The sequence below is a fragment of the Odontesthes bonariensis genome, chromosome 22, assembly GCF_027942865.1.
Source record: "Odontesthes bonariensis isolate fOdoBon6 chromosome 22, fOdoBon6.hap1, whole genome shotgun sequence".
Lineage (NCBI taxonomy): Eukaryota > Metazoa > Chordata > Actinopteri > Atheriniformes > Atherinopsidae > Odontesthes > Odontesthes bonariensis.
Window position 1 is genome coordinate 28,393,189 of NC_134527.1, and position 22,914 is coordinate 28,416,102.

At 46.3% G+C, this 22,914-nt stretch overlaps 1 protein-coding gene across 1 annotated transcript in view; it reads right to left on the minus strand.

Moving 5' to 3' along the window:
• Nucleotides 1-22,066, minus strand: part of mfhas1 (multifunctional ROCO family signaling regulator 1) — a 32,669-nt gene extending 10,603 nt beyond the window's left edge. The window contains exon 1 of the mRNA XM_075455381.1: nt 18,700-22,066. Coding sequence (XP_075311496.1) covers nt 18,700-21,649 — 2,950 coding nt within the window. The 5' untranslated portion in view covers nt 21,650-22,066. The remainder of the gene's footprint in view (nt 1-18,699) is intronic.
• Nucleotides 22,067-22,914: the final 848 nt, after the last annotated feature.

Consider the following 22,914-nt stretch of genomic DNA (forward strand, 5'->3'; position numbering starts at 1 on the left):
ACTGGCTACCGGACTCAGAAGTGAGCTGAAAGCAGTTTACCACCGTCACAGCTGAGGGTTCAGAGGAGAATCCTCCTGCTCAGTGGACCTGCTGATCAGCTGATGCTGTGACAGTGAGTTTCAGTCAGCAACAACCACGACCTGCCAGGTAAGAAGCTTGTAACCATGACAACGTGACTGATTTATTATCTCTGACTGCACCAATCACAGAGCACTGAGCTTCCTGACAGACAGTCAAATAAATCAGTGTTTTTGTCCCCAAGTTGTTGCGGTCAGTTTCAGAACCTCCATGTGAGACGTTGTGGTCGGTAAACAAATCTCCGCGGCAAAAAGCTGAGCTACGTTCACTCTGTCAGCCCCGAGCTGCGGCATCCTCAGTAAAATATGATTTCATTTGTTAAACTGGGTGTTTTGTTCCCATCGATGCTGATAAAAACTGCACGAAGCCAGATGTTAGCAGATGTTAGCAGGATTTTGACCTTGTGCAGACATGTTGTATAAATTCCTCCTCTCTCAGGGCAGCTGGAGGAGCTCTGCAGCTGCATTTACTCCAACAGACAATAAAAGTTCAGGGAATCATTTCCAGTTCACTTTGGCTGAAAACTGACAGCATATTTTTTCCCAGTTTCACTTGGTTGTGAAGTTCAGGACAACAGTGTTGTTTGACCTACAGGTTTCAGCCTGTGGCCTCCCATTGGGGTCGTCACAAAACATCCAACAAGCGGCATCTAAAAACGGCAAGCGTGAAACAGGATAAGATGCATCCACATGGGTCTGTTAAAGGGGCGGGTTGGCAGGTTTGACATATCGTGGAATAAGTCGGGTCCTTTGAATTCAGCGTGGACATAAAAAGTCTAAAATTACAGAAATACAGAATATAAACAACTGTAAAACAACAGAATGAAGTGATTCAGAAAACACTTTGGAAACTCGCTGATATCCTCACTAATGTCTTCAGGAAAGAAAAAACTTTTAGTATAAAAAGTAGGGCTGGGCAACGATTAAAATTTTTAATGTAATTAATCACATGATTTCCCTGATTAATCGCGATTAATCGCATTTGTACGCAAAATCCAAAAATGAATCCAAAAGTAGTGTATAGCTTTTAGCATTTAGTTTTATTTTAAATGTGCTGCCATATGAATGAAAGAGCCATAACATTTGTTGTGCAAACACACTTTTAACATCAGCATCTTTCTGTAGTTTTTATGTAGAAGCCTCGCTCCACTGTCTGTTTCCTTGAATGACTTGCTGCTATCAGTTGTGTGCTTTGCCTTTAAGGGATATTTTAGACTGGAACTACTAAGGTGAGAAGACAATTCAACTTGGCAGTGTTTACAGATGACTTTGGTTCTGTCGACTCCGCCGTCTGGAAGAACTTCAAAATAAAAATGGCCGAGTAAAAGTTCCGTACCCTTCTCCATGTTTGGTGGATCCACCGATTACTTTCTTTTCCTGTTCCACAGCAGACAGCAACAGACTTTTACAAAATAAAAGCCTGTGAGCAAAGGACTTTTACAATAATAAAATAAATAATAAAACAGGGGTGGTTTGTGGTGTAGTGGGTTGAGCAGGCGCCCCATGTACAACAGGCTATAGTCCTCGCTGCAGCTGGCCCCGGTTCAAGTCTCGCATCGGACGGCCCTGTGCTGCGTGTTTTTCCCCCTCTCTCTTCCCCCCTGCTTCCTGTCTTTACTATCCATTAAAGGCACAAAAGCCCCAAAAAATTATATAAAAAGAAAACCTGCGTTAAAATATTATCGGCGTTAAATAACTAACGCGATAATAACGAGTTAACTCGCCCAGCCCTAATAAAAAGTTTGCCCGTTTAAACTTACAGCTTCATGTATAGATCAGTGCTTTTTGTTCAAACCTGACAGAATCATTGGTTTAAATCCATCTAAGCATGAATCCAACCCTCTCGGAGCGCATTAAGACATCTTGTTGGAAGTATCTGATTGGTTGGTTTGTATTTTTCCTTTTAAAATGCTGGTTGAAGACATGTTGGACCATGAAGAAACGGCTTTGCAGTGTTTTCACCTCTCTGAGGTCAGCTGACCCTCTAACAGACTGATGCCGCCATCTCCATGCAGACTTGTACTCGTCGCCCGTTTTGTGCATTCGTTCTGTTTTTCTGAAACGTGGTGCAGCTGTGGTTTTAAAGACATTTGTTGTTAGAATCATGATGCTCTGCAGCAGGGACAGGTGGTTCCTCCTGAGCTGAAGCTAGACCGCAGACGGAGACGCTCACAGACCGCTCGTCCGTGAACAGAACCCGACCGCAAGGAATGACGAGGACAGCGGCGAACGACAGAGAGAATGAAGCAGGGACGGCTGCGGGCATGAAGAGGATGAAACTACGGCTCTGAGGGGAACACGATGATGAAGAATAAGCAGCTTGCCACAGAATCTGCGGACCAAGAACGGATCAGTACCAACAGAAACGACTCCAGCTTCATACCTGACCTCCTGAATCATGCTGTTATTCAGTGAGTGTGAAGGAAACGAGCAGATCTCCCTGTGACATCAACCAAACCATGAAATAGATTCCTGATCACAAATCATTTAAAAATGTTCCCTTTAAGGGATTTTCTGCAAAAGAAACAACAAAAACTAAACCTCGATGATGCTGGTAATTCGGGATACTACTTTGGTGGAAACCATCCAGCATCTTTAACTGAGTGAGTGTGTGACTGGGTACCAGGAGCCGATCATCGGAACCAGACTCTGTTCAGGGTCTTCACACCTCCAACAGATGTGACCTTTAAAACAGAAACCAGAGCACCGCCACCTCCGGGCTGGTCTGTAAATAGCGTCAGCTCAGGTTGCAGGTGCGCACGGGCCGACGTGGACCCGAGGAAGCGCTCGGACTTGTAACAAGGTGGACGTGTGCAGAGAGACAGAGAGATGAATGAGTGAGCAGCAGCTTGGAGTCAGACAGAGGCCGGCGGCTCAGACTGAGGATTAACACCACAGAGCGTTAAAACAGAGAGGATCAGCCACACACACACACACACACACACACACACATATTCATTTATTCATCCAACATGGAACAAGTTCAGAAAGTGACTGCAGGGAATCATCTCTGACATGTCTGAAATGAGGACAAACCTCTACGTTTGAATTCTAAGGCATTAAATGTCAGAAAAGCTGCAACCTTTGAGAGGAAGCGACTCGTTTCATCACGACAGGCTGTTTCTGCTGCAGCCTGAACAGTTTCAGCTTTTAACAGCCGCGCAGAGGACGAGTGAGAGCTGCACTGGATGAAACTGGATGAGTGAAATGGAGCAGAAAGAGGCGACAGGATGAGGCCCACAGAACCGGCTCAGACTGTCGCTGTGACACCAGCAGACCCAGATAGCATGCAGCTAATCTCCTGCCATCAGCAGCTGCAGACTCAGACACTCAGAGACTCAGAGACTCAGAGGCCGATCCGCAGGAATGTGGCCTACTTCCACCGCACAGAAACCCAGAGTGGCTGGCTGCTGGTCCAAGACCAGGTCTGAGCAGGTCTGCTGGTCCCAGAGCAGGTCTGAGCAGGTCTGCTGGTCCCAGAGCAGGTCTGAGCAGGTCTGCTTGTCCCAGAGTGGGTCTGAGCAGGTCTGAGCGGGTCTGCTGGTCCCAGAGCAGGTCTGAGCAGGGCTGCTGGTCCCAGAGCAGGTCTGCTGGTCCCAGAGCAGGTCTGAGCAGGTCTGCTTGTCCCAGAGTGGGTCTGAGCAGGTCTGAGCGGGTCTGCTGGTCCCAGAGCAGGTCTGAGCAGGGCTGCTGGTCCCAGAGCAGGTCTGAGCAGGTCTGCTGGTCCCAGAGCAGGTCTGAGCAGGTCTGCTTGTCCCAGAGTGGGTCTGAGCAGGTCTGAGCGGGTCTGCTGGTCCCAGAGCAGGTCTGAGCAGGGCTGCTGGTCCCAGAGCAGGTCTGCTGGTCCCAGAGCAGGTCTGAGCAGGTCTGCTTGTCCCAGAGTGGGTCTGAGCAGGTCTGAGCGGGTCTGCTGGTCCCAGAGCAGGTCTGAGCAGGGCTGCTGGTCCCAGAGCAGGTCTGAGCGGGTCTGCTAGTCCCAGAGCAGGTCTGAGCAGGGCTGCTGGTCCCAGAGCAGGTCTGAGCGGGTCTGCTGGTCCCAGAGCAGGTCTGAGCAGGGCTGAGCAGGGCTGCTGGTCCCAGAGCAGGTCTGAGCGGGTCTGCTGGTCCCAGAGCAGGTCTGAGCAGGTCTGCTGGTCCCAGAGCAGGTCTGAGCAGGGCTGCTGGTCCAAGACCAGGTCTGCTGGTCCCAGAGCAGGTCTGAGCAGGGCTGCTGGTCCCAGAGCAGGTCTGAGCGGGTCTGCTGGTCCCAGAGCAGGTCTGAGCGGGTCTGCTGGTCCCAGAGCAGGTCTGAGCAGGGCTGCTGGTCCCAGAGTGGGTCTGAGCAGGTCTGAGCGGGTCTGCTGGTCCCAGAACAGGTCTGAGCAGGACTGCTGGTTCCAGAGCAGGTCTGAGCAGGGCTGCTGGTCCCAGAGCAGGTCTGAGCAGGGTTGCTGGTCCCAGAGGAGGTCTGAGCAGGGTTGCTGGTCCCAGAGCAGGTCTGAGCAGGTCTGCTGGTCCCAGAGTGGGTCTGAGCAGGTCTGAGCGGGTCTGCTGGTCCAAGACCAGGTCTGCTGATCCCAGAGCAGGTCTGAGCAGGTCTGCTGATCCCATAAACACAAACACATTGAAGTCATATGACCAAAAAAAAAAAAAGCCTGATTTTCAGCAGTTTGGGATATTTACTGCATCTGATTTGATCCAAACAGTTTTAGTCTTCATGAACTGATGAGGTCCACAGCTCAGGAGAGGCCTGGTTCTGGACTGAACCTGGACTTGTTCATGGAGTTGATCAGCTGTCTGTAATAAAATGTGAACTCGCACTCAGACCGGATCAGCTCTGTAGCTAATGCTGGAAACTTCTGCTCATTATCTGAGTTACGTAACAGCAGTTCCTGTGAAGAGGCCCGGCGGGCCGACGACCTGCTGCTGTTTACAGAAACAGTCAGGTCCGTCTGAACCCAGGCGTAAGGCTTACACAGTCAGGTCCGTCTGAACCCAGGCGTAAGGCTTACACAGTCAGGTCCGTCTGAACCCAGGCGTAAGGCTTAAAGGTCCAATGTAAACTGTGCAGACCGAAGAGCAGACCGAGCAGTCCCCTGCTTCCGAGCAGCAAACACTGTAACAGGTGCGGCTGACGCTAGGTGGCTGGACGCATTGATATGAAGGGAGGCAAAAATAGCGCCAAGCGATGTGAGGGCTGACTTTTTCCTGGAGAACGATTTTGTGATGCTAATGTATTACTCTTTTGAACGCATATTGTTTTGAGAAGCAAGACGCTTTATTTCTTTAGCCCCAGCCAACTAGCTGGACTACCTCCGTGGACGCCAAAACTCGGCTGGAACTCGGCTCACAGGACGCAGCGGGGGTTAAGTCAATGTTCATAAATGATATTGCTAATATGGGATGTCATACAGCTTCATGTCAAAAGAGGTGAACTATCCCTTTAAGCAGTCAGGAGATGCAAAGTCCCAAGTGAAAAGGCCGAATCTGAAGGATAGTTTATTTACGCCTGCCACATCTCTGATTTATCTGCCAGGTGTGTCTGCGTCGGAGATCATCTTCACTCACTCACACACACACACACACACACACACACACACACACACACACACACACACACACACACACAGGAATCTAAACTGGAAGTTTTTATGAGTGTGAATGCACAGCTGCAGCAGAACACAACAGTTGTTAACAGCTTGCCGCACACACACACACATGCACACACGCACACATATGCACACACACACACACGCACGCATATGCACGCACACACATGAACACATGCACACACACACACACGTATGCATGTGCACACACACACACACAGTGGAGGATTATTAGCATCCATTTTCAGGAGAATCCCAGAAGTCTAAAGGTTTGCTTGAAATGTTTTCAGTTCCTCTGTGCTCGGAGCCATCTGACGTCTCATCATCATTCTTCACTGGAACCGAAAACAGCCTCAAAAGAAGGAATTCGAAGCCATACAACGGATTTCAGAGTGAAATATTTCAGCTGGCTGTGTTTCTGGTGACAGTTTGAGTTTCAGCAGATTTCAGGGTTGTTTTTTTGTTGTCTGGAACGTTGCAGTTTCAGCCTTCAACAGTTTAACTCCTCCTCTTCATCATCCTTGTGAGAACATTTCTTGCGACACTTTGTCAGAAAGAAGCAGATGCTCTCTATAAAATCCAAACAGACGAACAGAGACATGCAGCTAACAGCAGACGGGGAAATGAAACGGGAACAGGACGAATTTCTCATGACCAAAGACGGCAGATAACTGTTAACACAGTTCACGTCATCGGTCCGAATCATCAGCGCGGGACGTTAGAATTCCTTAATCAAATAATTCCTGATTTTGTGTCTCTGGAAACACTCCAGTTGTCGTTTGTGTTTGCTGTTTTCTGAGTGATTTTTAACATTAACACTTTGAAACATCCGACAGATGGTTAGCTTGTCCCTATCGTCTCCAACAAACAACGTCCAAGTTGTCGTCCACACAGAGATCAGCCCTGTTGGATAACTCAACCACGGCATCGCTTCTGAAAGACAAAAAGATTCTAAAGATGTTTCAGGTTTTTGCTTTTCCAGGCCTTTCATTCACTTTCACTGTCCCGGAATGGATATTTTGGGATTAAAGTCACAGGTGACCAGCAGCAGGATGTGTTGGGAACACGGGTGTCCTGGGTTTGAGAAGATAAAAAAAAAAGTCTTGACTTAGCTCACCTTCAGAACTCCTCCCAGATTCTCCAAACAGACTCTGACTTTTCACACAACCCCCTATAAAACAGACCAAACCGTCCCTTTAGGCAGCAGCAAGTTGAGCTCTCTGCCACCAATTCTTTTAGGGCATATCCACAATAATGGGGATGAGTTTGAATCTTTTTTTCATAAAACTACCTGCACAGTTGAGTTGAGCTAGTTACAGCAGAACTGGACCATTTAACTGGGCCAGCGCCGTCCCAGTGTACCTGCACAGCAGCAGAATCCAGTTACTGAAACCATCCAGAGATCCTGCTGCTTCTAACTTCCTCTGTGGGAGATCACGGTGCACGTGAGTTCAGCTGAATTCGCTGCACAGACGCTGTCTTTGAGTTAATTTTATGGGGACTCTGTCAGATGAGGCTGTGGTTCTAAAATCAGGATTTTATTAGAGCGGAGCGACAGTCTGGAAATACTTTAAGTTGACACGTTGTCTTAATGGGCTGATTTTCAGTCCCAGTTTCTAACAAAAGAAACAGAAAAACATGTGAATGAGAGCAGCTTTGTTGGGATTCAGCTGGATTAAAATACACTTAGACTGTTTTTACTAAAAAGGTGCAGAAAGATGGAACTTTGTAGTATGAACAGAGCTCACATGCAGGAGGGATTCAGACCCAGCTGGATTATCTGGGTGTGTTGGTCCGGTTCGGGAAGCTGGATTTCAATACCATGTTTAAATGTATGTTTGAACCAATAATTAGTTTTTTACTCATGCCATGTTAACCTGCTCGGTGATTTGAGGTAAAACTTCCGTTCAGAGACCACCTTAAACTTTCTCTTCGATTGCTGATTCCAACACATTTTAACAAGAAGACGGAAACAGTGCAAATGTGTTAATGTTTGCAGTTTTATCTAAACGAAGGACTTCCTGCTGCTCCCACTGAGCTCTTTCTAAGGTTCACATTTGGCTTTCTTTTACAATCTGCTCTCAGATTCCACTAAAACTGCCTGCTGTGATCAGTGAAATCGCTTCACTTTCCAACCAGAACCAGAACTGTGCGATGGAGGAGTCCAAAGAAGTGCAGCTCTGCTCAGAGCATGCAGAGGGCAGATAATGACAGTGTGAGGGATTCTGGTTTTCTGCTCTGTGTGCTGACAAATTGCTGGCTGCCTGTGGTGAGCAGACAGCAGCCCACACCTCGCTGTGGTCTCTGCTGCTATTTAGCTGTCAGGACGGAGAGCCCCGAAAACCGCCCGATTTCAAATTAAAACTCTGCTTTTCGGGCAAAATGCAACAAACGGTTTACCATCAGACAGGAAAAGTTGTCACTGAGGTGGAGAACAAGCAGGGAGCTGTCGGTATTTCTTCATCCGTGCCTGCGATGACACATCGCCGTGCTCAGGTTCGCACACATCACATCCGCTGGCGTTCAGGATCCACCGCAGACCTGCTGAGAAAATCCTGCCCCTGAGTCACATGTCTGAGATAACAGCAGGATTACTGCAGGGTGATGTAACAGGGCCGTCTTCCTGCCCCTCATTACTCACCAACACAACTGAAACAGCACAAAGGACGCCAACAAAGCAACAGGATTATCTCCTCATGGGATCAATGAGGAGCTCGTATCTGGTCCCGAAGCTTCAAACTGAGACCGACATGTTTCAACAAGCTGCTGAGGGAGACGGAGGAAACACACTTTTGTTCTGCACAACCACAAGTGAAACCTCAGCTTTTTTAAACCCACAAGAACTCTTTAAGATTCCCAAAAACCAGCAGAGAGTGAAGGTCATGTGAAAAGAGCGAAAGCTTCAGAACAAGTAGAAGGAAAGGCACCAGCGACTCTCGGTCTGCCCATCAGCTCCTCTTCCAGTGGCTCAGAGAGCAAACTGATTTGTTCCGACACGTCACACAGGAACGACTAGAACTTCAAGCCTCCAACAAAAACAAGCTTATCCTGGACTAAAGAGTCAAAGGTTCAGTCATCAATCCAATAAAGAGTCTGAGGAGGAACTTTGAGAATAAAACCCTCCCTGCCGACAGTTTGAGGGGCTGCCTTATTGATTTATTACAATCCTGCATGATCACTAAAACTAAATATGATGGAAAAAAAACAAACACGCAACAACTTGAAGGTGAAGGTGGCATCCTTCAGTGTGTTTTATCCAAACACACATTTATCACATTAATAAACCTCTGAAGAGGATTTAAAGGGTTCTTTCTGCTCTGCGACCTGCTGCTGAACTACAGGAAAGGACTTTATGAGAAGATTTATTGTTCATTTGACTATTTTACAGCTGTGGTTTACTTCAAAATACAGTATTTAAGTACAATGTACGATGTCAGTGCTCCTCTGAGTAATTGAACACATTTTGAACACAGTAATTGTGCCCTCTAAACTCAAAGCAGCTCCTGTCACAGTTTCACTACTGCACTGCGTTATAAAGCTCTGTGTCTCAGGTGCAAACTGATGAAAATCTGTCCATTTTTACACATTTCAGCTGGAATCTTTGCTGATCTTTTCTGTAATAAAACATGTGTTTTTAATCCTGCTGTGGCTTTTTTGGTTCAGAGGGTTTTGTGAACTATCCGTCTCGTTTTTCTTCTTCTTTTTTTTTTTTTTTTTTTTAGAAACTGCTCTTAAAAAAATAAACATTTCGGCGGAGCCTCCTAAAGTGAGCCTGGTGCAGCTCAGCCACAGAGACGCTCCGCTGTGGCGGCGACATAAAGGAGCTTCTGTTTCACAACGGAAAAGCTTCATCTGCCAGACAATCTGTGAATCTGCTGCCAGCCCCTCAACAATGAAGCTGTTCAGAGAGAACATCAGCTGATGATCACATACATACGGTATCTGCCACGGTGATGCAGCCGAGACCTCTGATGGTGCCGTGAACTCATCAACGCGTCGACAGCATCATGAGTAACTGAGTCTGAGGTGCGCAGCAGAGAAATATCCTCAGAGAAAAGAACCGAGACCTTCACTTCACTAACCCTGCAGATCTCAGGTCAGGTTGTGGGAAAGTGGTTCTGCTCTGTGGCTTAAGCCAGGGGTTCCCAAACTTTTCCATGCCAAGGCCCCCCAAACAGTATTAGCTTCTGGCCCCCTTTGCAAACCACAGACAATGCTACAAAATATGTTAAAAAACATCAACTTTTAGAACGTATTTTCTTTCTTTTGTTCACGGACAGTAGCTTGCCGTGTGAATGCAGCCTGACTAAATGCTCTTCTTTACGTCTGAAGAAGTTGACCGTTTTTTCGGACTCTGCCGGATGTTTTTGTATCAAGTAACGCTGAAGTTTCGAAGGTTTTAAACACTCATTTTGAGAGGGTCTCCAGACAGAGGACGCCATTTTTCTGTAAGGCTGTAAAGCCAAACTTAATGTATGCTGCATCATACTTTCTGATTTTAGTTGGCCAGTTCTTTCGGTCTCTTCCTAGTCAAAAACCGTCCATTTTGGCTAAGCTACCTACACGCTAGCTTGAGGAGCAGAGCAGCTTGAGAACAGGCGCAAACCGCCAGGTCTACGATGTTTTGACTGGCAGCCAATCAGAAAGACAAGCATGGCAAATAACATTTCGATATGATATATTATTATAAATTGTATTTTACAATACTGATTAAAAAAATGTGAACATTTTTTATAATGATGTTTAAAAAAAATTGAATTCTATTTTTTTATTTTTGCATTTTTTTCTTATCTTCACTCCAATTTTCTGAGGCCCCCCCCCTAGTGCCCCCTGGCGGCCCCCCCTTTGAAAACCACTGGCTTAAGCAATGACGGCTGAGTGAGAGGGAAAAAACACAGCGAGTAGCTTCCAGTTCCTGTGAACGTGGACGACACGTACTCACTTTAACACCGAGGAGGCCTCAAAGGCACGCTCAGGACGGGAGATTGGACCGAAAAAGAAAAAGTTTTCAGTGCAATCTGTTGGTTTCCTTAGCTAGGAAATTGTTTTTGAATTGGCTCTATATGAACGAATTGGATTATTTTATGAATAATTATGATTACAATTAATTGAATTCCAATTGGCTTGAATTGGACTTTATTATCTAAATGCCTTGAGATGACATTTGTTGTATTTGGTGCTACATAAATAAAAATTAATTGAATTGAATTGAAAGCATTTTAGAGGAGAAACTGATGGATCCACAAACATGAAGCTGCAGAGCGTCCACACTGTTCCAACCTGAATCTAGATCAGTCTCACAGTCAGGAACAAGAAATCTATTGATTCATGTCAGCACAAATGATTTTTCAATTCAATTCAATTCAAAATGTATTTATATAGCACATTAAAACAACCTCAGCTGACCAAAGTGCTTCACAATAGCAACTGCATCACATATTAAGAGAGTCATCAATAAAACAGCAATATTTTCACTGGATTCTCCTGACAAATCATGTCAGCATAATACGACATGTCAGAAAACGTTAGGTTACTATTGGATTAGTAATTCAAAAGGAAAGAAGCTGCTCCTCCCACTCACTCTGGAAATAATCCAACGACACTTTGAATGCAGCAGCAACACGGTGGAACCAGAGCTATAGAGTAATACTTTTTACACCACTCTGGGTGGAACACATTCATCTCCTGTCCTTCCTAAAGGAGACACCAGAGGAAGCACTGAAGCTCCTTCCTCCCGCTCCAACACTTCCTGTACGACTACCTCACCAGACCCGTTGCACTTCCTGGATTACCGGCTGCTGACCCCGCCCCCTCAGGTAAACACAAAGCAGTGGGACACGCCCGTCAGAGGTCTTACAGAAAGACATTCCTTTCAAAGTTGGAGTTAATCTTCATCAGGATGTTTTTAACAGAAACCTCAGAGTCTCTCCTCAGATGTGCTGAAAGACGCGGGGAAACATGACCCCGCAGGTCTGTTGGGTGAAATTACTCTGACACACAACACATCCAGGTTTCTAACCTCCTCACGCTGGGCACAGCAGGTGTTGGGACTGTTGTCGAGTCCGTTCTGTTCTTCCAGGTTTTCCTTGCTTGGTCTGAGTCTCCTTGCTTGATGCGGCACAGAAAAAGAGACCTCATTCTGACCCTGAAGTAACAGCTGAGTAAAACAGAAACAGTAAACTGTGGCTGTGCTCTGATGAGGCTGAAAACAAAAGTAAAGATGTTCTCTCTGAGTGTGAGAAGAAACGTGAACAGTTGAGTGTGTTTGTTTGACTCTGAATCCACTGGAAACAAACTCATCTGTGAGTTTAAACACTGCGACGCAGCTGGAATGCTAACAGCAGCTTCCTGACTTTTCGTTTGCAGAGTTTATTGACTGAAAGCTGCACAAACAACTCCAAATGACTGTCTGCATAATAAAAAACTGATTCAATAAAACATTAGGCGCCATGCTCCCTGTATCCTCTGCTGGTAAGAGCAGTTAGGAAAACCATGAAGCTTAACCTGTTGGAGGGAAATGTGTTCCCAGGGGGCTTTTGGCAGCTCAGCAGAGATCCCTCAGTTTGCACCGATAACATCCTCCATACAAATGATTTAATATGTGACTCATGTCGCTTTAGTCAGTTAAACTGAAGCTGGAGGCAGAAGCATGTTCAAACTGCTACCTGGCTCAGGTTCATCAGAAACATACATGAGATACAAATGAGGCTGGAGCCTGGAGCTGAAACAAAGCGGTGGCCGTGTGAATGCGGCGCGTGGGAGAAGGCTGCTCTCCGGTCTGATGTGCACCGCTGATACAGAGGGACTTAAATAAACTCCACAGCGTCCGACCGCCTCACTGCTCAGCTGCTGAATGTGCAGCTTTAATCCCAGCAGATCCTTTAACTGGATTAAGACTCAGACTGAGATCCACAGCAAGAGTGAAAGTGCTGCGAGCCGAGCAGCTGCAGCTACAGCTACAGCTACACATGTCCTCCAGGACAGAAACTGCACTTTGAACAAAAACAATTGATTTAGCAGATCAACAGGAAAATACTCTGAAGCCATTTACAGGGGAAAGATTAACTTTTCATCTTTTCTAATATGAACAATAATCTCTGTTCTCTTCTTGACGTCACAGTAAACTCAGCCCCTTTGGGTTTTTGAGTCTGAATCAGATAAAACATCATGTCTGAACACGTTACCATGGCGTCATATCTGCCCATGGGTATTAATCATTGTACTGTGATATTTCACATACCAAGACAAAAAACTGGCAGCTTCCTGCAGCTGCTTTCTGAACCTGTAACGGGGAGGATTCATCCCTCCATCAGACCTGCTGCCACTGATTTTCAGTCCACTTCTTGTGTCCTTTGGCACAGCTCAGCCTTTTCTCCCTGTTTCCCTTCCTTAAGAACGGCTTCTTGACAGCCACCCTTCCATGGAGCCCATTTCTGATGAGGCTTGGGCCAACAGCAGATGGATCAGCTGAAGGTCCAGATGCATCTCTCAGCTCCTGTGTCAGGTCTTTGCTGGATTTTTTCCTCTTTCTTAAGGACATCACTTTCAGATCTTGTTCATCTGCTGTAGATAGTTCTTTAGGCCTGACACTTCTTCTTTTGTCCTCCACTTGTCCAGTTTCCTCAAATGTTTTAAGGACACACTGCACACCATGCTGAGATATGCCAAGTTTTCAGCTAACAGCTCTCTGGGAATCACCTTGTTGCTGCAGAAATCCTGTTTTCTGTCTGTCAAACTGTGTTATCTTTGCTGTTTTTCATAGATGAAACTAAAGAAATGGGAACAAATGATGTGTCTTTGTGACAGGCTGCTGGTAACAAAGTGCCTAAAGATCCAATTTAAAATGGCTTCTTTGCTAAGTTGTCTGTTATGTGTGGACACAACACTGGTTCATCCCTTGAGTTTGTGGCTTTGAAAGACCTTCAGAAAGCCTGGAGAACTATTGCTCAAATCTTGAAAAGATTACAAGTAAGTCATAAAGAAATGAGGACTGAATCAGGACTTTTACACGGGACTGTATGAAGCGCCTGAAAACCTCCAGAGAACAGATGCAAACCAACTATTTTAACCCACTTTGACTCATCATGCAGTCAGGCCTTCTTCTTATGAAACAGTTCTTCACCTTCTGTGTTTTCCTCAAAGTCACATGTGTTTTAACAGAGAACAACTGGTCCTCTTTAACCCCGAGGAGCCTGCAGAGCTTTAAATAAACTGTAAGTCCTGAGTGTGCTGTATCGCTGCTCATACAGACATTAATCCCTCACCGACAGGAGCTGGAGCACTGATGAGTCTGAGCCGTGAAGTCAGGATCAGCTCTGCTTCATCTATTTTCGTGTCTGTCTAATTTTGTACCAACTTGACTTCCTGTGAAGCTGAAGGAAGGTATTCGCCATGGACTGTCCCACGTTAGGGATGAATTACAAACCAGGCAAACATCCACGGGCAGAAAGGTTTAATCAGTATCATTTCAGGGGATAAACAGGATTCTAAATTTAGTGATTGGAAATAGAGAAAAGGTTAACTGAGAGAGCAGCATAGAGGCTCACCTGACTTAAAGGGTTCAGAGTCTGCTATGCAAGGAGTTTTTGTGTAACATTGATAAGAAACTATCAAAGTAGGCGGGATGATCAAGCACCTCCAGCTCAGCTTTCTTGAGAACTTTAGAGACTCAACAAAAGATCCATTAAATAAAAACCATTCAGCAGATTCATTTAAGGTGTTAAAACTTTCCAACCTGAAGCTGACTGCATGTTCACAGCAACAAAGTCACGCATGTGGGTCACAGTAAACAAGACCATCTCAGAAAACACTCTGGGTCGTGTCTCCACGATCTGAGAACCAAGTGTGTTTAGTCTTTGTGGGTCCAAACGGCATCAACACGCTGCAGCCAGGAACACCATGACCATAAAAGGCCCCACCAAGCAGGAGACCTCCTCACAGATGTGTGTGTGTGTGTGCAGCCCAGCTTCTCAAAAACACACGACTTTCAGCTCTTTTAAATACATTTAGTCCGTTGTTCAGCAGCTCCCCAGCTTCATAAATCTGCCTCTCATCTCCTTTGACCTGATTAAAGTCATCCAAGTAAAAACTCGCTCACTAACTGCTCACTCGTCGCTCTCTGAGCAAAACCTCTGCACCTGCATCCACGTCATCAATCTGTCAGCCCGTTTCCTGTGAGCACGGCTGAACTTTGCCTGAAAACTAATCCAGGACCTTTTTCTGACCATAACGAGCAGGAGGAAATAACTCCACGGCTGCCTGAACACAATGTGCGATAAAAGGCTGAGCGCTTTCATTTTTTCTGCCCCGGAGACAAACTGCAAGTGTTTCCTGAACCCAACAAGTCCCGAGGGAGGATTTTCTGCCTCTTATCAGGACGACTGCAGATATGAAACAACTCGTTAAACATCATCACCGTGACGCCAACACAACATAATCTGTTTGTATGCCTGTTGCGAGTCATTTAGAATTCTTTAAAACTACAGAACAAACATCATGAGAAGGATTCAAAAGCGAAAAAATACAATCCAAAACTCAAAAATGTTATATTCTTCTCCCCATTTAGTGACACTTTTTGAGAGCTTCGTCACCAGTTATGTACGTAACTGAACTTTATAGATGTCAACATGACAGGATAGCTGATAGCTTTAGTTTTACTTGATGTAGTGAAGTTTTATTGTAAAGTTAAAGATAAAATGTATTCAATTAGTAATTCCTCTTACAGAAAACAGTGTGTGGTGTTTAAAATAAATAACAATCACCTGCTATTCATCTTTGGAAAAATGAATTATCGGGATAAATAGAAACTGCGACAATGAACCAAACTGATTTTAACTGATCAGTGCCAAATCTTTGCTGGTCTAAACCTAAGAGCCTTACATCAGGGTCTGGAGTGAGACTGAAACGACCCTTAATTTTGTGCAGCCATGTTTAAAAAGCAGAGACAGAAAACAAATTCTTATTCCCATTGTTGAATCACATTCAGAAGATGTGAATAAGAAGAGGTAATGGTAAAATTATCTAAAATAAAAAATGTCATCCTCTTTTCTGGTCTGAGACAAACAATAAACTCAGTGACTGACCAGATACCACATAAACACCCCAGATATTCCCAGATACCATATAACACCCCAGATATGATATAACACCCCAGATATTCCCAGAGATTAAAGTAATTCTTGAAGCTCTCTCCATTTTCCTCTTGTGGATGTCCACCTCCTTTGTTGTTTTTTCCTCCTCCAGGTTTGCTTCCTGTTAGGACACCTACTTCTTCTACTGAATTACAACCACTAACAACGCAGCCTGCATCGTTTTTCCGTGGCTTTTCAAAAGGACGTTTCACATTTGCTTTGTTATTGGAAGGCAACCGGACAACTGTAGCATGTCGTCCATCTAATCCACGAGAGAATGATTAAAAACCGAGCTTCAATGTGGACGTAAAGTTGAAGTCACCAAGCTTAGAGCTTCCTCTACAGAAATCCCAAATACATTAAAGAGAAGAATAAACCAAGCAAACTGTCTCTCATAAGATTTAAAAGTTAAACCTGCACCAGCACCTGGTTCATAAAACCAACTTTCACTCCATATTTGCTTCAACCGTAGAACAAAAAAAAATTCACATAAGTTACAATGAATCAATTCTTTGTCTACTTTTAGCTCTGATATATTTGTCTGTTTCAAGTTGGCTAAATTTTAAATTCATCCAGGATGTTTGTCTGTTCACACAAACTCTTCGATTCCTCATAATTACTTGGAGTAAAAAGTAGGGCTGGGCGAGTTAACTCATTATTATCGTGTTAACTCGTTAATTTTTTAACGCCGCTAAATATTTTATCGCATTTTTTTTTTTTTTTTCTAAAATTTATTTTATTATTGTAAAAGTCCTTTGCTCACAGGCTTTTATTTTGTAAAAGTCTGTTGCTGTCTGCTGCGGAATCGGAAAGCAAAGTAATCGGCGGATCCACCAAACATGGAGAAGGGTACGGAACTTTTACTCTGCCATTTTCATTTTCATTTACAAGTTCTTCCAGACGGCGGAGTCGACAGAACCAAAGTCATCTGTAAACACTGCCAAGTTGAATTGTCTTCTCAGCGTAGTAGTTCCAGTCTAAAATATCACTTAAAGGCAAAACACACAACTGATAGCAGCAAGTCATTCAAGGAAACAGACAGTGGAGCGAGGCTTCTACATAAAAACTACAGAAAGATGCTGATGTTAAAAGTGTGTTTGCACAACAAATGTTATGGCACTTTCATTCATATGGCAGCACATTTAAAATAAAGCTAAATGCTAAAGGCTATACACTACTTTTGAATTAATTTTTGGATTTTGCGTACAAATGCGATTAATTGTGATTACTCAGGGAAATCGTGTGATTAATTAGATTAAAAAATTTTAATCGTTGCCCAGCCCTAGTAAAAAGTAAAAACAAGACTGTGGAGCTTTACCAAACCTAAATGATGGTGCTGAAAAGCATCAACAATCTCATTACCTCACCTCTGGTACAATCTCCCAACTCTCCAATAGGTTTCATGAAGCTGAGCTCGATGTTTTAGGTGTTCCCTTGTTAACAAACAAATGGTGACACCATCTTGGCTTTGGTTTAATGAGTCACACAATGTTCCTTCTGATCAGCATCAGCACAAAGTATGAAGATCTGAAGTCATGTTTAAGAACAAAGTTTCAGAGTTTTTTCCACCAAAAGTGCATAGTTAAAATTAGTTCAACTCAGTTGACATATATGTCATATATAGTTATGACATAAACTCAAAGTTTAAACTGAATTAAAACTCAAAACCTTCCCTAAAAATCCCAGAGTTTCTCTTTTAGTCTTAGCACCAGTCTGTGTGCACCAACACCCAACAGAACCCAACAGAACCTGAAACCTGAGGGCAGATCCACAGAGCCTGAGAGGAAGGCCAAAGAGGAAGTGGGACAAAATGAATCGGCAGGAAAGAGATCCTGACTTGAGAAAGTGTGAACTTTGCCTTTAAGTTGTGTGTAAGAACATAAAGCTGAGCTGAAACTTATGCCTTACAGGAGTGGCTGATAATCTAATAAGTATAAATCCAATAAAAAAAGAGTGCCGAGAGCTTCACAGTAGATCACATCACACCATATCACATGACACCCCAGCGGTCCACAGCAGCTGACTGCTACCGAGCGTCTAATCCACTGTTACTACACTCAGAGCTCAGCAGTGAAAGCAGGTCAGGCTGCAGCCACAGCCAGCACCGAGGATTATGTGCGTCCCTGGGGGGGGGGGGGGGGCTACCTCTGTGCAGCCCCCACCTCTGTGTCTAACCTGATGTCAGAAGCAGCAGCTTTGTTCCACCACCATCCCCCCGCTGCCTGAGTCTGCGTCTTCCTCTGAATCAGGGTGTGGCTGAATGTGATTACTGCAGAGGTAACAGGGCGGACTCTCCTCCTCCGCCGCCTCATTCACACACTTTCAGCCGTCTGTGCTCCACCGGCAGGCCTGAATTATCTGTCCACCACAACAACTCTACAGGATGAATTTGGGACTAAAACACTTTATACTGAATTAGGCTGAGTTTCAAATCTATCCATTTTTCTGGGGAATCAAACAGTAAAAGATGGAAACCTTTCACAAACTCAGAAATAGTCATCGAACCGTTAAATCACAATTTTCTTCTTTGTATCATTAAATTATCATCAAACAAACGAACTGAGGGAAATATTGATAGAAATGACTTATCAGAGCTGACGGGATTCGTTTCTGTCCTTCAGCTAATGAACTAAGCAAATAAACACATCTGTTCTCCAACTAATTATTTAACCGACATGTTAAAACCTCAGGATTCTTTCTCTTATTCTACAACTATTTGAATCACACTATTTCATTTCAAAGTCAAATATTTTCAGAGATATTTTGTATCCAAGTATCTCCTACTGCACAGCTGGTGATCTGTGGGTCACGTGACTGATCTGCAAAAATAAACCTGGATGAAGGGCAGGCAGCTGGGTGACGACAGGAGACTTCGTTCTGCTGCAGGATCAAAGAGGACTTACCCGGGAAGGCGTGCGGGTTGGACGACCCTCTCTTCAGGCACTTGGAACAGAGAATATGTACAGAGTAGTGCAGGCCAGGCCACTCCTGCAGCAGCATGTTCAGCTCCTCCACCAGCGGAGTGACGGCCTGCCAGGCGGTCCAGATGTTGGGCAGCGAAGCGTGGCTGGCGATGGACAGAGTCTCCGCCTGCAGCCTTCCCTTAGAGGGCTGGTGGCTGATCACCACGGGGACTTTACCCCGATAGGCGAAGATCTGATGTCTGCCATCCGACCGCTGGACCACGTGGCTGTTGATCTGCACGCTGAAACGGGCAAACAGTCCGGGAGGAAACAGGAAATGGAAGCTGTACTGGATGTGCAGCTGCTCCACAGAGAACAGGGGGCTCACGGGCAGAGAACTCCCACCTGTCGAGGCCTCCGCCTGGGCCTCCTCATTGCTGACGTAGCTGGGGAACTTGTACCAGGCGGTGGCTCCGTTCAGGGGCTTGCTGCGGGGTTTGTTGATGCAGTAGCAGATGCCCATCTTCTCCAGAAGCTCCATGATGAGGTGGAGGTCCTGCTGGGTCTGGATGAGCGGCCTGAGGAGCAGGCGGATGACGTTGGAGGGCAGCAGGCCGTGTTGGATGAAGCCCTCCACGTGGTGCTGCAGGTGGGTGACCCTGAGGTTCTCTCCCTTCTCGTCCTCTATGACCAGACTCACCCTCCCCTTGTCCCCCCTCTCCCCCTCAGAGAGCAGCCGGTCCAGCAGCGTGGACTCGTCCCTCTGGAAGAAGACGTTGAGGATTGCAATGAAACGTGGAAGATTGTGGAACACGTACTCCCTCAGAGTGAGGCTGTCCTCAAAGTAGAGCAGCTTCCCGCTCTCGTGCAGGTAGGATAAGGCGCTCTGCAGTCGGTCCTCGGTGAGCCCCGCCTGGAGGCCCAGACGGGCCGAGTTCCACCACGACAGCCACAGGTCTTTGGACTTAAAGTGCAACTCCTCCAGCATCTGCCAGGACTTTGGCAGCACGCGGTGGAGGTTGGGGAAGATCTCCCGATGGTCTGCGACGGACATGAGCTTCTCCTGCAGCCTCTGGATGTTCCTCTGCGTCTCCGTGCAGCTGACGCTCAGGACCGGGGACAGGATCTGCAGCCTGTGGTTCAGCATGTACTGCAGCTGGGCTTTCCGGCGCCTCAGGTTCCTGTCGGTGACGCCGTAGAAGAGGACATGAGGGCTAGAGGTGCGGACGTTGTAGCCCTGCTCCAGAGCATGGTCCACCTGCTGAGCCAAGCTCCTCAGACCCTGGATGTCGCTCTTCTCCTGCAGCCCGATCTGTCTGTGGATGTCCAGAGTCTTCTCCTCCAGCTCCACCTCTCCACACAGGTCCGCATGAGTGCCAACCAAACAAGCCACGGCGTGGGGGACTTTGGCACAGAGCAGGTGGAGGAAATACCCGACGTGAGCGTAAAAGTTTTTCGGTGAGTAGGTTTTGAGATTGACAACAAGAACATAGAGAGCCCCAGGGGAGAGAAAAAAGGGCTTGATGAGGTCATAGTTCTGATTCCCTGACAAATCGTACACTAAAAATGTGAGATGGCGGTCAGCATCTGCCACCCAGTTAGTAAGTTCAATTCCTTTGTTTCCTGGGGTTCCTCTGGTGTCCTGCTTTGTGTTCACCAAACTCTGCCTCAGCCGGGTTTTCCCAGCACTCTTCATCCCCATCAGAACCAGTTTGAGCCGGGGTTTCACAGCATGCTGCGACTGAGCGAGCTCCTTCTGATAGACTGCGATGTAAGGGATGCCCTTCATACACACCTCGTACGGAGGCTGGATGAGAGGGTTATCTTTTACCTTCCAAATGTTCACTTTTGACAGTTTCCCAAAATGATCTGGAAGAATGGCTATTTGGTTACCCTGTAAAACAAGTTCCTCCAACTTCTCCAGCTCCACGATGGAGTCAGGCAGGTGCGTGATGTTGTTGTTGTCCAGCCAGAGGTTTACCAGCTTCACCAGCTGACCGATTTCCTCTGGAATATGAGTCAATTTATTCCTGCTCAGGTAAAGTTCCTCTAATCCTGCAATGCTTAAAATCACCTCAGGGAAGTTCTCAAAGTCGTTGGAGGACAGATTGATCATTTTGAGTCTTTGCAGGTGGCCGAAGGAGGGAGGCAGCGCTGTCAGGTTGTTCCCGTCCAGCATCAGGCTCTCCAGGTTGTGCAGGCGACAGAAGCTGTCAGGCAAGGAGGACATGTGGAGACTGCTGAGCCACAGGATTTTGGCGGATGTCAGCCTCATCATGTCAGAGGGCAATGTCTCAAACTTGTTCCCGGAGAGGTCGAGCTCCTCCAGCTCGCAGAGGCCCAGGATCTCAGGGGGGAACTGGTTGAGCTTGTTGTGGTCTGCATCCAGAGTGCGCAGCTTGGAGAGGCCAGAGAAGGATCTGGAGAAGTCGCGCAGGTCGTTGAAACTGATGTCCAGCTCCTCCAGAGACTGAAGCGAGCCGATCTGAGCCGGCAGGCTCTGGATTTTGTTGTGACTGACGCAGAGCTTCTTCAGCCCCCTCAGCTGGCCCACCCCTTCAGACAGGCTTCTCAGGCAGTTGTGGCTCATGTCGAGCTCCACCAGCAGCCCCAGCTCAAACACCACCCGGGGGACGGTGGTGAACTTGTTCCTCCGGAGGACGAGGATGCGCAGGTTGTTGAGGGTGGATCCCAGCTCGTGTGGCAGTTCCTGGAGAGAGTTGTTGCCCAGGTTGAGCACCTCTATGTCGGATATATCCTCCGGCAGGACGATCTGGTTGTTTTTGGAGCAGAGGGTGAGCTGGCGCAGGTTGCTCCGCAGCTTCCGGGAGCGGAGGGCGGCATCCCTCCACAACCTGGCCGTTTTCAGATCGTTCTCCTTGTCCTCCATGGCGTTGCAGCCCGACCCCTCCTCCTCCTGCTCCTCCTTGTTTTCATTGAGAGTTCTCATGGATCCTGAACAGGCAGCATGCTGGACAGAGTCCCTCAGAAATCAGCGCGCTCCTGAACAACAAACCCTCCCTCGGAGAGGGCAGAAGAGTCACTTTGTGTCGGGAAATAATCAAGTGTTTCGAGTGGAACCAGAGCAGTGTCCGCGGCCGCGGAGGCATCCTCCTCTCCTGCGCCACTCAGCACACAATCAACGCCGACCTCCGCGTTACAGCTCCGGCTCTAAGCCCGAGCCTGAGGCCCGGAGCCGCGACTGTCCTCCCATCACCACAGCCGTCATCATCGCCTCCACAAGCCGTCGATCTCTGTCCGGGTTTTTTGTGGGATTTCCAAGCAGCCGTGCGTCTTCCTGGCCGCAGAGAGTGGAAGTGAGGCGGCGGCAGCTCACACTGCGTCAGATCTCCCAGCGCTCCTCCTCCCTTTCTCCTCCTCCCTTTCTCCTCCTCCCTTTCTCCTCCTCCCTTTCTCCTCCTCCCTGCTGTGTGGAAGGGAGAGGCAGAGGGAGAAGCATCCTCCTCACTTGGTTAAACCTGTTTCAAATCAGCAAAGAATTCCAAATGTAAAAATACAGTTATGATGCTGATGGAGATATTCCAAAAGGAAAAAATACAAATACTAGAAAACAAAAAGCTATAAAGGGGGAAAAAAATGACCAAAAGGATTGAAAATTAAAGAAAAGACTAAAATAACATGATCTCAGCCTTTTTTTTGTCGGGAAAGACTGGAAACTGCTGGCATCATCATTATGATCATCATCATCATCATTCGCTGTTTTATGGGTTTTTTTCAGCTTAATTTCCTCTGAGTTAGGCCTAATAGTTATCTCTTGTTTATTAGTGTACATAATGTTTGCAAATTCACCTGGTTTCGTTGATTCTTAACAAAAATGAACATGATCATTTTAAATCAGAAAAAAAACATTTTATTTTCTTATTTGGACTGATAAAAACCAGATGCAGAACTCTACCTCCATCTAGTGGACATGCTGTGTAAGTACAACAAACAGCTCTGTCTGTATCTTACAGGATGTCAGAGTGGGGCCCCAATGAGTCAAGGGCCCTCAAAAAGTTGACGTTATACGGGAAAAGATACAGATCCCTCGGGGGATGGGGACGCGTCCCCCACCCAATTTCTGAAAAACATTAATTGTCCCCCCAATAAAAAATACCCTAAATTATTCAAAACGGTTATGGTATTTGGCAATAAATCAGCTCAGCTTCTTCCATCCCCATTTTAAACTAAGGTGGTTGTTTTGTTTGTTGTTTT